This window comes from Camelus ferus, chromosome 4, assembly GCF_009834535.1.
Source record: "Camelus ferus isolate YT-003-E chromosome 4, BCGSAC_Cfer_1.0, whole genome shotgun sequence".
Classification (NCBI taxonomy): Eukaryota; Metazoa; Chordata; class Mammalia; order Artiodactyla; family Camelidae; genus Camelus; species Camelus ferus.
In genome coordinates, this window is record NC_045699.1 from 40277540 (window position 1) to 40293611 (window position 16072).

At 43.8% G+C, this 16072-nt stretch overlaps 1 protein-coding gene across 1 annotated transcript in view; it reads right to left on the reverse strand.

The window, feature by feature from the left end:
- The window catches only part of GNA14 (G protein subunit alpha 14), a 153941-nt gene that overhangs the window by 45544 nt on the left and 92325 nt on the right, over positions 1 to 16072 (reverse strand). Inside the window, exon 2 of the mRNA XM_006189003.3 lies at positions 14765 to 14949. Coding sequence (XP_006189065.1) covers positions 14765 to 14949 — 185 coding nt within the window. The remainder of the gene's footprint in view (positions 1 to 14764; positions 14950 to 16072) is intronic.

The following is a 16072-nucleotide window of genomic DNA, read 5'->3' on the forward strand; positions in this document are numbered from 1 at the left end:
TTTCATTAACCCATTCATTTGTGTTGAACATTTGTGTTGTCTCCCTTTTTTTCCTATTATGAATAATGCTGTTATGAGCATGTATTTACAGGTTTTTGTGTGGACGTATGTTTTCAGCTCTCCTGGGTGTACACCTAAGGAGGAATTGTCAGGTCACACGGAACTGTTTTAACCTTTGGAGGAGCTAGCTGCTTGACTCCTCTCCAAAGCGGCTGCACCATCTCACACTCCTCCCCGCAGTGTATGAGGGTTCCTCTCCGTTATTCTTGCCAAGATGTTTAACTCTAAGGAGAAAACTAAAAAACAAATAATCCTAATTGTAGGACATTCTATAAGACAACCGGCCTAGATCCTTTAAAATGCCAGCATCACCAGAGACAAAAGTTAAAAGGTAGGGGGATGTCATTTAAAGGAGAGTAAGGATGACTGCCAAATGTAATGTTTGATTCCTTCCTGGATTAAAAAAGAGAAGCTCTAGAGGACATATTGGAAACACACGGAGACGCTGAATATGTATTTTATATTGTATAATATTAAAGCTATGGAGTGAACTTCCCTGGACATGCTAATGGTAGCGTGGTGATGGAGGAGAACGCGCCAGTCCTGAGCAGACACTGGTTCAAGTATTTAAGGGTGATGTCAGGATGCCTACAGCTGATGTTTACTTACACAAAGAAAAAGCAAGTTTGTGTGTGTGTGTGTGTGTGTGTGCACGTGTGCGTGCGTGTGTATGGACACCTGTGTGTAAAAACGGTAGAGTAAGAGGGAAGGAGGGAAAGTATCACAAAATATGAACAGCTGGCAGCAGGTATGTGAGCATTCACTGTGCTATTCTTTCAACTTTTCCCCTAGTTGTGAAATTCTTCTTTTAAAAAAATTGAGAGAGAAAGTTATTTGAAAACCACAGAGATAAAAAAAAAATTCCCCAACCCTTATAAAGTATGAATTAAACAATAAAGACAGTACTTTTCAGACGTCTCCTCAGTTTATCATCTTAACTACGGACAAGCTGGAGTGTAAAACCTCAGAACCTCACTCTGAGACTCACGTTTAGATCGCTGCCAGATTAATGTGAAGCAGAACCCTACCGAGATGCCTCCCGCCCTCCTCACTTGCCTGGAGCACGTCGCTTCACCTCTGTGGACTTCAGTCACCTAAACCACAGCGGAAAGGTCTGGGCCGACCTAGAGGGCGCTGGAGGCTCCTCTGGGGCTCGGAAGTTCTGTGACTCTGTAATCATCCTTCTTCAGCCGGATTCGGGGTGAGGCTACCTTTGAATATATTCCCATCAGGTCGACACTTCAGGGCTTTTACTTCACAGAACTTTAGATGGAATAAGCACGTTATTTCGATACTAACCAAGAATGTTTAATCACATTTAAAGAGATGAGTTGGAACACAGTAAGAACATCCTTCGGTCCTTACAGCAAAGCACACCGCTCTCAGGTGCTGCACACTGAGGCTCGGTTCCCAGTCAGTGGCCTCTGGGCATCTCACCAAGGAGCAAGCCTCCGAGACCCAAGATGCCCCTGGGACGGCCAGGGGGACAGAGATGGAATGTTCCCTTTGGCCTTTTCTATGTCAGGCTCCTAGGAGTATAATTAAGAAGAGTTCCCAAAACAGACGTGTAGGAAATTAGGCTGAAAAGTGTCCACAGAAAGAAGAGGGAGAGAAATGAAGGGCCATCTTGTCTGGAGATGCCCTAGGATTCGAAGATTGCTTGTTAAGCGATGAAGCAGTAGAGGCTTTGGGGGGAAGGGGAGATGTTCTCAGAACCAGCCAAAGCCAGGAAGGGGCCAAACTGTCTCCATATTAGAGTTGCCCAGCGGAGTTGAATCTCAGGCCCCAAGATCACAGGGAACCAGGCATTTTCTTATCTCCAAAACAAAACAAAAAACAAAATGAAAAGTTTATTTTTTAAGGCAGGAGAGAATGGAGGTTAAGAGAATCTTCCTCAGCTGTCCATAACCTTAGGAAACCCCAGAACGGCCTCACTTTGTTATTGTACCATTCTGTGATGGGTCCTCCGTTCCTCTAGAGTTCAGAAATTTAAAGATCAACCAGCCCAGTCCCCTGATTTTACAAACAAGGAAGCAGGTTTAGAGAGGGCCAGTAACTTGTCCAAGTTATCCAGCCAACTAGCCACGAAGGTACAATTTCAATCCCCGCTTTGCTCCCCAGAACAGACCTTACTCTTAGCCCCCGAGAGAGTGAGGCGAAGTGTTCATCAAGTTGCACAGAAAATAGAAGATGCACTCCTTAAGGGCCCCACGCGCCAGCTCCCGGAAGGTTCTGGGAATCAGGGACTGTCTTCCCTGAGACAGAGAACTTGGAGGCGTGGTAAGTGTGTGTGTGTCTTTTTGGGGAGATGGGAGAGATCATGTTCATAGCCCTCTTCTTTCTCCTCCTGTGTTTTTTTCCAACTGAATTAAACCGAGCTCAAGAGCAGGTCTGGAAGTCTGAACAGACGGCGGTGAAGCGAGTTAAAACACGCAGCCACGCTGGAGACACCACCCAGGCAGAACAGCAAAGCTAAAATGAGTCCCACATGCTCCACAATCAGAGTATGCTCTTCAGATTCTATTTGCTCTTTCTTGCCACTCCAGTACCGGTTCGAAGGTCACTGTTATGTTTTGATTGTTTCAATTTGCAAAATAAATTTGAAATCATCTCCGGTTTGTTGACTTCTCCCATCCAGGGAAATGAAAGGACATTTAAAAAAACATATTCTCCATGCAACTATTTCAAACCCACTTAACAGAAAAGCTCTCTAGTCCTTAAACTTCATCCAACAGATGTACTAATCCTGATATTTCTCTCTCTTTTTTTTAATTGCAGGACCCTTTGTGTAAATATTGGTAGAGATAACACTGACAGTTGTGTGAGCTGGTTGGATCCCAGCCAGAGAGAAAGGAATTAATCAGAGTGGCCGGGAAGAGAGATTTCGAGACAGAGAACTCTCTTTCTACATCATTTACTGCTTTGTAATCCCCGGTAAATGAGGACCCCGGACCTCCCACTGCATGTGGCCTGATGTTACCATAGAGAAGCTGGACACATAGGGGTTATCAGCTCTCCTGGGGACGCAGGCAGCCTGACTTCAGCTCCCAGCTCTGACACACATCACCTGAGCAATCTTGACGTTATTTCATCTCCGTAAACCTCAGTTTCCCTCTCTCTGCAATGCTACAGACAGCACACACGCTGGACAACTGCTTAGGATAAAAGGATGTATCTTCAATAAAGCCTGGCACCGATTCACACCCATTTGAGCGCCCAGAGTACGTAGTGCCCGCCCGTGCTGTGTGTCCGTGCTGTGACACAGGGGGCACGCTTGCCTCTCTCCAAGCGAGGCACGTCAGCTGAGTGACACTCCTGGCCTCTGCCCCTCCCTCTTCTCCATGCTGGCAGAGGCCTGCCCTGTGGGTGAGGCCTGGGGTCTCTGTGAGCTAACGAGGACTTCACGGGTCCATCTACCACCTTCTGGATGTGGTATTAGAAAGGCCAGCTGACTTAGTTATGAGCCACCTTCTCTACCCTTAGTTTTGCAATAGCAAACATGGCATCCCGGCCACTATATGCCTTACTTCTTTGTCTGATTTCTCAATTCCTTTAAAACTTCGTTGTTGAAGATGGTATTATTTATTAGGTTTCTCTTCTAGCTCATAAACAAGCCATTCTCCCTACAGCACCATTTATTGTTTGTTTGTTTGAGCCCTGTGGGATTCCAAAACAGCTGCCGGGTGTTTCAGCCTGAAAAGAGTCCTTGCCACCCACCCAGCTTTCAGAGCCGGAGACATTTGCAGTTCACCAAACACATCCCAAGGGCTGACTATGACCCATCCCGAGCTCCCTACAGTGGATTCTGAGGCCCATGACCATGCAACTCAGAAGCTGTACTCCCAATTGCCAAACATTTCTTTGGAAAAGAAAAACACGGTCATGCAGACTCTGTTCCTTTTTGCCCATTATCACAACCCCAAAGGTAAAGAGGCAAAAATATACTGTGTTAAGAACAACTCAATCATTCTCTAAGATTGTAGATTTTAGCCCTAGGAAAAAGCTCTCAGGCAGCTTTGGCATTATGGTATCTTCACATAAGGTTTTAATGTCACTTCGCTAACAATTATTGAGCCCAAAAGGATGAATCCCAATCTCAAAGTACTCCATGTCTGAAGTGGGAGAGATGCATAAATAATAAGAACGTTCTACGGTAATGTTACGGGAACACTGAGGACAGTGCCTCACCCCTGGGAGGACAAGGGAGGCAGGCTGTCAAAGAAAGTCTGCTACAGTATTGGACGACTTATTCAAGACGAATCAATGAAGTCAGCTATGTATGCGTGCAGAGGAAACGGGCGTCAGGATGTTCCAACAGATGGAGAACGTGAACAAACAGAGGCATCGATGTGCTGCAAAACACAATCCAACAGGGAGAGCAGAGGACACTGGAGAGAGACAAGCTCAGAGACGAGTTCAGGACAGGCCAGAACGTGGTCCTAAGATCAGCTGCATGGGCTCATAAAAATCGGATTCATTTGCCCCAGAAATTGGTTCTTCAGTGGACAGGCTTTTGGCAGCACTGGAGCTACAAACGTGTGTAAAAGTAGACATGTCCTTAGCCTTCGTGGAGCTTCCATTCCAGTGGAGGCCAAGAAAGACTTGGCCAGACAAAGAGAGGCGGGAAGGGCAGAGAGGAGAGCATGTGCAAAGCCCTGGACTTGAAGGGACATCGGGAGTCCTGGGGCTGAGGGAGGGGAGCTCGCTGTGTTTGCAGCTGAAGGAGCAAGCAGTAGAGATGCTGATGCCAGCAGCCAGGATGCTTGTAAAAGGGGAAAAAAGCCTGTTCAGTCTGCATTATTGGGTGGGTTTGTTTTGTTTTTAATGCCCAAACTATGATGTAACAACTTGCAATTTCTGATACTGTCCGCCTGGAATGCAAAAGGCAGATTTTTTTTTTTTTGGCACCACCTTTGTCTGAGGGCTGAAGGAAACAGACATGAACACAGCACTGCCTTTGAGGAGCTCAGCGTGAGCTGGGAGAGACAGTCACCTAAGGGCTTCACTCCACGGGAGAGAGCACTGCTCAGAGAGGCTCGTGGCCATGCCCTGGGAGGGCTGCAGACAGTCACTGAGGACCCGGGAGCCACAGGGAGACTTTCACTCGGGGGACCCTGCTTCAAGGGAAACAGACCACGTTAAATCCTTGAAGCCCTAGGATTCTAGACTAGTGGGCATTTTATCTTTTGGGCCCAGCGTCTCATTCAGAGGGAGCTTTGAACTTGTACCATTCACTTAATCCATAAAACAAAGACGCAGCAAGTGCCTACACCACTGCTGTGGATTGAGTCCTCATCTCGAAGTTTCCTAGGTGGAAATGACTCTGAGGCATTATCAGCCATTCACATGAACCTCTGGTGGCAGAAACCCCACCCTCCTGGAAGCAGGGTAGCAAAACTCTCATAAGCGGGTTTCCGTAACAATGAAATGGGGGGAGGGGTGGTTCAGGAAGGACATCAGGTCACATTTTTGCTAAGAGTAATAAGAGTCATCTCTGGCCAAAGTGAAGAAATAAAAACGAGCCACTCTAACTACAGTGACAATGACTTGTCCCCGGCAGATAGGCAAGCGGAGAGAATGATTCAAAAGGACATGCTCCTGGTTTCCCTGCAAGCAAAGCCCTGGGCTAGACGCAGACGTGGACAGTCAGAGCCATGACTGCCTGGTCCAGCCCGGACCTTTCTTTCTGAGTGAGGGAGTAAAGAAATCACCAGCAGGAGCATCGCCTAACTGTTTGGGAAGATTCTTCTCCAACCCTTTAACCTTGTCATTTAAAAAAAATGTTAAAGAAACCAAGCAATTTGAAAGACATTGCATGAATTCTGCCTCATCTCTCTGCCACTCTGACTGAAGATTTCTGTGAGGGACGTGCTTGTCCACCAATGCTTGTTCTCATGGTGGCATGTGAGAGGAGACGCAGGGATGCAGATGCCAGCATCTGCGGGAAGGAGGACCACTCATTCATTCATTCAATTCCTTCTTTTGAAAGTAGATAATAAAAACCTAAAATCTGGTATTACCCTCGGGAAGGGGGTGAGGACGCATCTGCAAACCACGCACATTCTGGAACATGGATTTCCTCTCTGCAAGTCTGGTATATGTGTCTTTCTGGTTCTTGTTCTGCTACTTTCTACTATATCTGAAGAAAACCTCCGGGATTAGGAAATAGAACAGCCTATGCTGATATACGAGACATAACATTATATGTGATGTAGTGTCTTATTAACTGGGAAGTTATAAGCTAAAGTCATAAAAAATAAAATTCTGGTGAAGAAAGTAACCTATTCAGGACACAGCAAAATATAATTTTTTGCTTCTGAAGGTAGGTTACTCATATATTTAAATTTTGTATTATCACTGGGAGCCAACGGAGCCCTCAATTAAGAAAAGAAATACAAACACTGAGAGCGTTGGTGATCTGCCCAAGGCAGCTGAGAAGGTAAGGGAGAGGCAGGGCAGCTGCCGTCTCATGCTAGCCCATCCAGAATGAACTTGACCTCAGAAAGAATGACTTTCTTGTTTGGAGTAATTACTAACATTGTTAGGGTTCTGCACATGGACTGATCCAGAGCATGATGATCATGATGATAATAATAAATGATGATAAAACCCCAAAGTGAAGCCTCCACACAGCCCAGCAGGGAAGACAATCCACATGAACACAAAGCAGAGGTACAATGGGGGAGGGAGGAGTTCGGGGCCTTGGGGAAAATCACCACTGTTGACCATGGACGTCTCCCACGAATGCCATCATTCAGCCACTTCTGTGCTCTCAGTATAGAAGGAAGGGAGAGAACAGAGGCACCTAAAATACAAAGCTATTCCTATCACCCTCAACCCTTTTGCAACTACTCCATCTTCACTATTTAAATGAAGACCAAATGTGTCTTTAAAAAGAGAGAGAGAATCTTGAAAACCAGTCATCTTTTTACTCTTACACACTCACACACAAGAGCAAATAATTTTCTAACTAGATTCTAAATGGTCAACTGAAACAAATGTCCCAGTATCTCTACTTCTAATTACAGATAAAAAGTGCTAAGGCACTTAAAAATCCTTAATTCAGGGAAAATACAGAGCAACAGTGACAATTTGAAAGCGATTTTACATTACTTTAGACCATACTTCATTAAACTTAACAGAGTTTGAGGTGTCAGAAACCAGGATGAAGAACATGAGATGCAATGTGTCAAAGCTCCCTAAAAACATCTGAGCTTTCATTGACAAAGAAGCATCAATGAAAAAACAGCCAACTGTTTTGGCTACTAATGAATATGGTTTTAACTCTGAAGATAGGTTTACTAGTAAATACACCCACTCACCCTCCCGTACACACTGTGCACACGTGCACACACACAAACCTTGAACAGTTTGTTTCTGTTGGATTAGTAACTGCATCCCATTTGAGCCCACACCTGGGGAAAAAAAGCTTTCAATAGAGAAAGAATGCTTTCTGGAATGTTTTGCCTATGATAACACTGCAGAGTTGATTAACCAGTTAATAAGAAAATCTACCTCTAAATTCAATAATACCAGATGAACACGTGATTCTCCTCGAAGGACTCTAAAACAAACGCTGGGATAATTTACCTCTTGGCACATGTTTGTGGCATTCATTCATCAGTGAAGTAACTAATCAGAAAAGGCAGGTCTGAGAAAAAGAGTACCACTGACACACTGTTACCTCTCTACCATCAGAAAATGAGAGTGCTGCTCAGCCCTGAAGAGAAAGCAAACTGTGAAAGACTTTAGACCTAATAAGAATTTTACCAGCATCAATGATTCTAGCTTTTGCTACGGAATTTTGAATTCTGAGGGTGTTTCACGTGTTCATCTTGTATTTTAAGATAGCAGCAAAGTTGGGTGCAATTTAAAAGACTCAAGGCAAATATTTCACATATGTCAGACGGATGGATAGATGTTCAAACAGAAGGATGGTCACACTAGTTCTTAGATTGTTTGTAACTTTGTGAGATTTTCCCTTTTCGCCAGATTTTCTCAAGCATTTCTTTGGATGTGGTCGGTTCATATCTATCCTCGAGGTAAGGGAAGAAATTAGTATTTCAATGGTCAAATCAATCTCATTACCCATCATTGGCCCCAAACCTTCCTCAGCTCCCAAGCCAGGCTTAATGGGTTGAGGGTGGTCAGATTTACTTCTGACCTGTGATTAAGGAGAAAACCAATGCTTTCTTATTTTCCTCCTATTCTTTCCCATTTTCCGAGCTCTTACATCTCCAGCTCTGAAGCAACTTTCAAATGAAAGTCAACACTGATTCATCAGAGAACTATTGGGATAAATGGGAAAACTCCAGCCTAGGATTTTGGTGGAGACTTGGTCGTTGCGGTGACACTACCTAGAACTCCAGATTCTTAGTAAGGAGAAAAATGTGCCAGGCGATTTTTAGCATCCACTCGGACACAGGAATGCAGAGCCTGCGTTTACCGTGTGCCAGAGAACCATTAACCCTGGGCTACAGCCAAAGACTCGACACTGGCTTCCCTGTTCCCAGAGGCTCATGCAGAATCCGACTTCTCAAATTGGATGAGGAAGTGGGATGGAAAAATACAGTTAAACAAATGTTTGAAAAATTAGAAAATAAGAGGGTCTCAAAATACATAAGCCCTGAGAAACTCTTCTATAAAGAGCCACCTGAGTTGGCCACTCAACTGTGCCTGATTTCCTCACATGCGTCTTTAATAGACCCTTCTGGACCTGCAGCCTCTTGCTTTCTGAGGATGCAAAGTTAAGCTGGAGGAGTTATATAGACATTATCGAGGCTCTTTTTGGTGTTAGAAAATGTCTTCTGTGATTCTGCCCCATCAATGCCAGACTTTGTTGCTTAAATGCAAAGTTGGATACTTGATGTTTAAGTTTTATACCTAGTGAATCACCATCTCAATAAGTAAGAACTGTCTGTTAATGATGAGTGAAAATATGTAACTACTCAATTTCTTCATGTAATATCTCTCATAAAATGAAATTGTAATGTGTTTTTATTATAAACCGTATCTATACCTTGGGCATGTTATCAGCATAACATCTTTCCCTGATCCTTTACTGAACAAAAAGAAATGGTAACTTTCTTGTAGCAACAGCAGGACAAAGAGAGTGAGAAGACCCAGGGACGTGACCTCCGGAGAATGAAACGTGGCTCCTTCTTCATCCTTGACTCCCACCCCATCCCTAGAAGCTCTCGGCACGATACTGTGCTGGGCCCCTGAGAGACTGAAAGGAAACAAACAGAATCTGCCATGAATTCAAAAACGTCACCTGGAGATGCTGCCAAAGTGACATCGCCTCATCTCCCCAAGGCCCCCCAGCACTGCTGAGCTGAACAAACACCCTCAGTGCTGGCCACTCAGTTTACCTGGGGATGGAGATTAATTAGGCCATTCCACGGAAGAGATCACCAGAAGCCCCCCTCTCCTCTATGGAAAGGTTGATAGGAAAGTAGAATCTGAACTGAACGCCTCCAGATAGTGTTCAGATACATACATCAGTGGTTCTCAACCTTGGCTGCCTAATCAGAATCACCTGGGAGGCTTCTAAAAGTCAATCCAGAAGCTTGGGCCGCATCCCAAGAATATTTAGCTCCGACTTTCTGGAGTGGTACCCTGGGCAGCAGAGAAGAGCCTCCCAGGAAATTCCAACAGCCCCCAAGACTGAGGACCATTGTTTCGCATGTGTCTGATACACCCAGCAGTCAGGAGAGCCTGGAGCTCCAAGGGACTGAAACCCAAGACACTGCAGGGAACCGACGACAAAGACATCTGTCTACCCAAATGAAAGACGTGCAGAACTTGAATCAAGACAGCAGACACCTGTACCCCAATGTTCATAGCAGCACTATTTACAATAGCCAAGACATGGAAACAGCCTCAATGTCCACTGACAGATGGCTGGATAAAGATGTGGTATATTTATACAATGGGATCAGGTACTTGGAGCAGAATGGCAGGGAAAATACTCCTCTTATGTTTAATGATTAACTCTCTTTTTTTAAGATGTTGTTTTTGTTTTTACGATGAGCCCTTACAATTAAATGTCTGTGAGTTACATGCAAATAGGATGCAGCCACAGTGCAGGGGTCTTGTTCTCTTTTCTAACAATCACTGAATATAGAGCTAAAAAGTTCCTGATATATCAGGCAAGGCTGTCCTTTGCCCTTGGGAAATTCTGTTTCTGAACTATCCAAGCAGATTCTGCAGAATGTTGAAGGGGTAAGATTTCCTTCACCACAGGACAGGCCTGGAATGAGAATTTCTTAATTAGGAAACACTACAAACAGTAAAAACTATGAAGCTTTTCGGTGAAATTATCACTAGTGAACATAAGTTATAAGTTAATTCTAACTTAGGAGTCATGACATTGAGCAAACGCCTTTGTAATATTTAGTCAAGTCATAAATTCTAATATGTGCTCATACGACACTCTTGAGAGACATTCATAAAAATTATGACTTATCAACAGGGTGAGCAAATACATATGAATCATTTCTTTTGAAAAAAAAAAAAAGGCCAGCAGCATATAAGGAAATAATCTTCAAGGCTGTATCTTAACTGAAAAAACATGGTTAAAAACCGAATGCTACAGTAAATTCCTGATCAATTTCCTTTCGTAAGCAGCCTGTCAAGTAAGAGGCAAAGATTTTCAGCCACCTAGCTGAGCAGTAATCTTGCTCACATTTAAAATAAAACCCTATAAAAGCACTCTTAATTCCCTTCTAGATACTTTAAAGAAAGCGTTTCCAGCTCCAAAAAAAAAAATCAAATAATGGAAATAAACATTCAGCGGTAAGAAGTGAGGGAATGATAGCACGACTGAAAAGAAAAGCTGATTAAGGCATGTTCATCCCTGTCTTAACTAATCCACTGTTTTAAATGAAGCAATACTTTGTAAAGAAAGCATATATCATGCGCCTTAAGTAATTACTTAAACTCCTAGAGCACTAATCATTTTATCATTCTATGACCTAAGAAGGGAACTTTGTTATAGTTTCACATTTGGAATCAGGACTAGCCCCCAGAGAAAAGTATTTGGAAAATAATAAATAAATGGATCCAAATGACCTAAACAAATAATAGAAGGCACAGTGAGTCCATTTTCGGTTTTCAAGCTTGCCCGAGTAATAACCTTCCATTTCTCCAGTGCCATTTAATCTGCAAAGAACTTCCTTTGGCTCACGTCGGTCGGCCTATGGAGTAGGCAGAGCATGCACTGTCTACGTTTAACAGATGAGGAGTGCAAGACCGGAGAGGTTACAAGGCTTCCACTAGGACTGAGTCAGCAAACTCCAGCCCATGCACTAAATCTGCTCTTGGCTGTTTGTTTTAACCATGAGGTTAAGAACAGCTTTCACATTTTGCAAATAGCCTTTATAAGTCAGCCTCACTCGCTGGTTTATGCACTGCCCAGGGCTACGTCTGCACAAACAATAAGCAGAAGAGTTGCAACAGAGACTACAGAGCCCTCAAAGCCAAAAATATTTACTCTCTGACCCTGGCTCGAGACCCCCAGGGGAGCCATCAGTAGAGCCCAGACTGAGGGGACCAACCCAGTGTTCTTTCCACTCATTCTGTTGCCTCTCCTTAAATCACTTCAACATGTGGTTCGTCCCTGGCATGTGTCTGAGAGATAAGAGGGAGTTTATAAAGCAGGAATGCAAGTACTTGAAGTAGAAAGAAGGCACTGAGAATGGAGCCAGAGACAGCAATGGGGGAGGAGACAGGTAGCACTGACTCATCTCCTAGCTTCACTGATCTGTGGAAGAAGAGGAATTCTGCTCCAGGATGGACCATATCCAGAGACTCACCCATCCCTGATTTGGAGGATTTAAATGATGAGATTGGGGGCCTTTTGGGTTGACATTTAGATTAGCTTTGAGACTTACAGTTAATGCTGGAATGGGTTAAGACTTTGGGGTATATAGGAATGGGGTGAATGTATTTTGTTTATGGGATGGACAATCTGTGGGGGCAGAGGGCAGACTGTGCTAGGTTGAATAGTACTCCCCTGAAATTCAAGCAAACCCCAAACCTTAGAAAGTAACTATTTGGAAATAGGGTCTTTGTAGATGTAATCAAGCTATGTGAGGTCACACTAGATTAGGATGGGCCCTACCCAGAGACTGGTGTCCTCATAAGAAGAGGGAGATTCAGACACAAGCAGAGAGGAGGATGCCATGTGAACACAGAGACACACACAGGAGGGAACTCTATATGAAGACAGAGTCAGTAATGGGTTCACGCATTTATAAGCCAAAGGACACTGAAGATTGCCAGCAACCACAAAAAGCCAGGAGAGCAGCATGGAACAGAGCCTCCCCGAGAGCCTCTAGTTGGAACCAGTCACCTTGATTTCAGACTTCCAGACTTCAGAACCGTGAAGGAATAAATCTGTTTCAAGCCACCCAGTTCAAGGTCCTGTGTTATGGCAGCTGCAAGGAAACCAACGCAGATTAGTGGGCAAGTGGACATGACCTTACGAAAAAGAATTAAGATCAAGAGGAAAGAAGAAAGTGGTGGAACATCCAACCCTATAAAACCTCTTTGTGTGAAATATAAACTCAGAGTACCTCTAGAAGACCTTGAGGGAAAACCAAACCAAAACAAACCCAGAGACCTTGATTACTAAATCTGATCAGGTTTACCAACACCCATTGCCAAGGTAAGCAGCACCGACTTCTATCTGAGCCTTTTCTTCTCAACAGGCCTATTTACAAAGCTACCCCTAAATTCCAAGCTTTCCCCAGCCACCCCATTATGACTGGGAAACAAAATGCCTCTTTACAAAGAAGGAAAATACATTAACTAAAATCACCACAAGGACGTTCCTGACATACCTCTTCTCTGAAATAATCTTAAATTTCCACAGATGGCCTTATTTTTAAAATAACTTGCACGGGGTTTTTCTTTTCTTTTTTTTTTTTTTAATGCACACATTCAAAAAGGTATAATGCGTGTATTCAAAACCAACGTGTATAGGAATCATCAGAATCACTTCCAGAATCTCCGGAAGGCTCAGTATGGACCCCGCATGTGACCTGGCAACAGACAGAGTAAAAGCTAACTCCCACCACGGCCCCCGCACGTGCACACACATACACACACTTTTCAGCCTGACACTGTTCAAGGTTGAAGCTATAGCCAAGACACACCCCTTCATTTCCTCAAGACTGCAAGGAGATGGTGGTAAAGACATGAGGTTGCAGTCACGCCATAAAGATACATCTAAAATTCGGTGCAAGCTGTGTTCTCCTATGTAGCCCAGCCACTGAGTAAGACAAGCATTAGATCCATTGCTACGAAACTCTTTGTATATATCACATGTCTAAAATATACTTGAAAACAGGTGTCACAAGTTCATGATGTCCCTGAGGTCCACACGTAAGCCTTTAAGCAATTCTGGCGTTTTAGCAGCTAAATTCTTTTTTTAATTTTTTTAAATGTTTTTCAAATTGAAGTATAGTTGATTTCAATGTGTGTTAGTTCCTGGTGTACAGCATGGTGATTCAGTTATATATATATATATGTATGTATGTATTCTTTTTCATTATAGGTTATTGCAAGATATTGAATATAGTTCCCTCTGCTGTATAGTAGGACCTAGTTGTTTATCTGTTTTATATACAGTAGTTTGTATCTGCAAGTCTCAAACTCCTAATTTATCTCTTCCCCTCTTTCCCCTTTGGTAACCGTAAGTTTGTTTTTTATGTCTGTAAGTCTGTTTGTTTTGTAAATAAGTTCATTTGTATCACATTTTAGAGTCCACATATAAGTGGTATCATATTTGCCTTTCTGTGACTGACTTCACTTAGTAGAATCTCTAGATCCAAGCAGACTGAGCAGCTGAATTCTTTTTAATAGATCCACAAGAGGTTCATCTTAGAATTTTTCTCTTTAGCATCATGTCATGTTGTAACTTGGTATCAATTATTTTAAATAAACCCTGTTTGTCATCTAGATTCTTAATGAGCTCAGACACAACATTTCCCTATGGCTTTACATTCCAGTATACCATATAAAATGTTTTTTTGTCTCTTCCTCCCACCCTCCTGCCTCATTATTTTCCTACAGTCTTAAACACATGTGTATTTCAAATAACCCCAGGTGATAGGAAAGCCAGTGGCAGCTTGATACCCTTACTTTATCAGAGTCCATTGCCAGTTGGGACAAGAGCTTCACTCTTCATAAACCACCACTTAGCTCCTAAGAAGGGCTAGCTCCCAAAATAAACAAAACCTGCTGACTTCTTTGAGCAGTCTGCAGGGCATTTAGGAAAATACTTCCTAAGACTTAGAATTCTTAAAAAGTTGGCCATTGTAAACCCAAGGTCTCCATGGCGCTAAGAAAGTTAGAAATTAACCAGGTATCTTAGCCAAAAGAAAAGATGTGTCTGTGTGTCTTTCTTTTCTCAGCACCTGAAAAAAGCCACCGAAAGGACTACCCACACTTCTGAATCATGGCGCAATGGGAAGCAACACACTGCTTTTGTGCTAGAACTTCTGCAGAAATAAGACTGCAGGGCTGTTACTAAATTCACCACAATCCTCGGGAGGAACTCTGCCCCAAGCCTGAGCTCCAGAGCTGCTTTTGGCCGCTGACAGAAGCACCCAATAAATCTTTTAGTTCAGAGACACAGGCTGACCAGAAGAGGAGAGCCTGCATTCACCCACAGGTCCAACACCCTGAAGCTCCTTACCTCATTCTGCTCACACACATACTGGATCCGCAGGGTGTCCATGGCGCGGATCATGGCTTGCATGGCGGTGAAAATGTTTTGGTAAACCAGCTTTGTGAACCCCTTTCTGTCTTCGTCGCTGTAACCAGACCCGTGGATAATCCTCATCTGCTTGATGAAGGTGCTTTTGCCACTTTCACCGGTTCCTAACAGGACAACACAAGTGAAAACCGTAGTCAGCGGTCTTTCAAAGGCGCACACTGAGAGAGGAAGGACCTCCAGGCACAGTTGGCCAATATTAGGAGTAGGAGGTGGATGGGCTGGACTTGGAAAGGGCCTGCTGAATGCTTACATAGTTTAAGCTGGAGAGTAATACCATCCTAAACCCCTGGGCAGAGGGGTCCTTACCCTGTGCTCTAGAAGGCCTTGAATATCACACGTATGTGCACACACGATTTATTGAGGACACACGAGTGTCCCTGTCTCTAGGAGCAATCCTAACCATCAGCTCTTGTGACTGACACTGTGTAGGCCCCAGGGAACCACCCACGCCCCGCATACCTTGCCCTAAGACCTGGAAACATGTGTCAACAACTAGCACGCTGTAGGGGTGCGAGAAAGAACCTTCTGCTCACTGCTGCCTCCCTTCCACCTCTGGAGCAGGAAAGGAGGGTGCTGTCTGCCCAAGCTGGGGATGAGGAAACTGTCAAGACCGATGCAAATATGGAGCTGGGATTAGAAGCCAGGCTGCCCATGCCTCAGCCTGCAAGTTTCACCACAAATATCACCCCACCAAAGGAATTTTCTTCCCCTCCACCCCCAGAACAGTTAGGCCCATCCCCTTTAAGCCCTCAAAGTGCCTGTGGACACACCAGTGGGGCACATCCCCTAAATGATTGCTTGCTGATATGTCTCTTACTACATCCTTAGTCTGGGAAGGGTAGGGCATGGGAGTCACTCATTTGGGTACCACCAACATTGCGCCAGCTAGAGAGTCAGGTCTCAGACAGTGGCTAAATAAAGCAAACTAAATGTCCATCGACAGATGAGTGGATAAACAATCTGTGGTATATTTACACCGTGGAATACTACTCAGCCATAAAAAAAATAAAATAATGCCATTTACAGCAGCATGGATGGACCTAGAGATCATCATTCTAAGTGAAGGAAACCAGAAAGAGAAAGAGAAAGACCATATGATATCACTCATATGTGGAAGCTAAAAAAAAAAGAAAGAAGAAAAAAGAGGACACTAGTGAACTTATCTACAAAAAGAACAGACTTGCAGACATAGTAAACAAACTTACGGTTATGGTGGGTAAGGGAGTG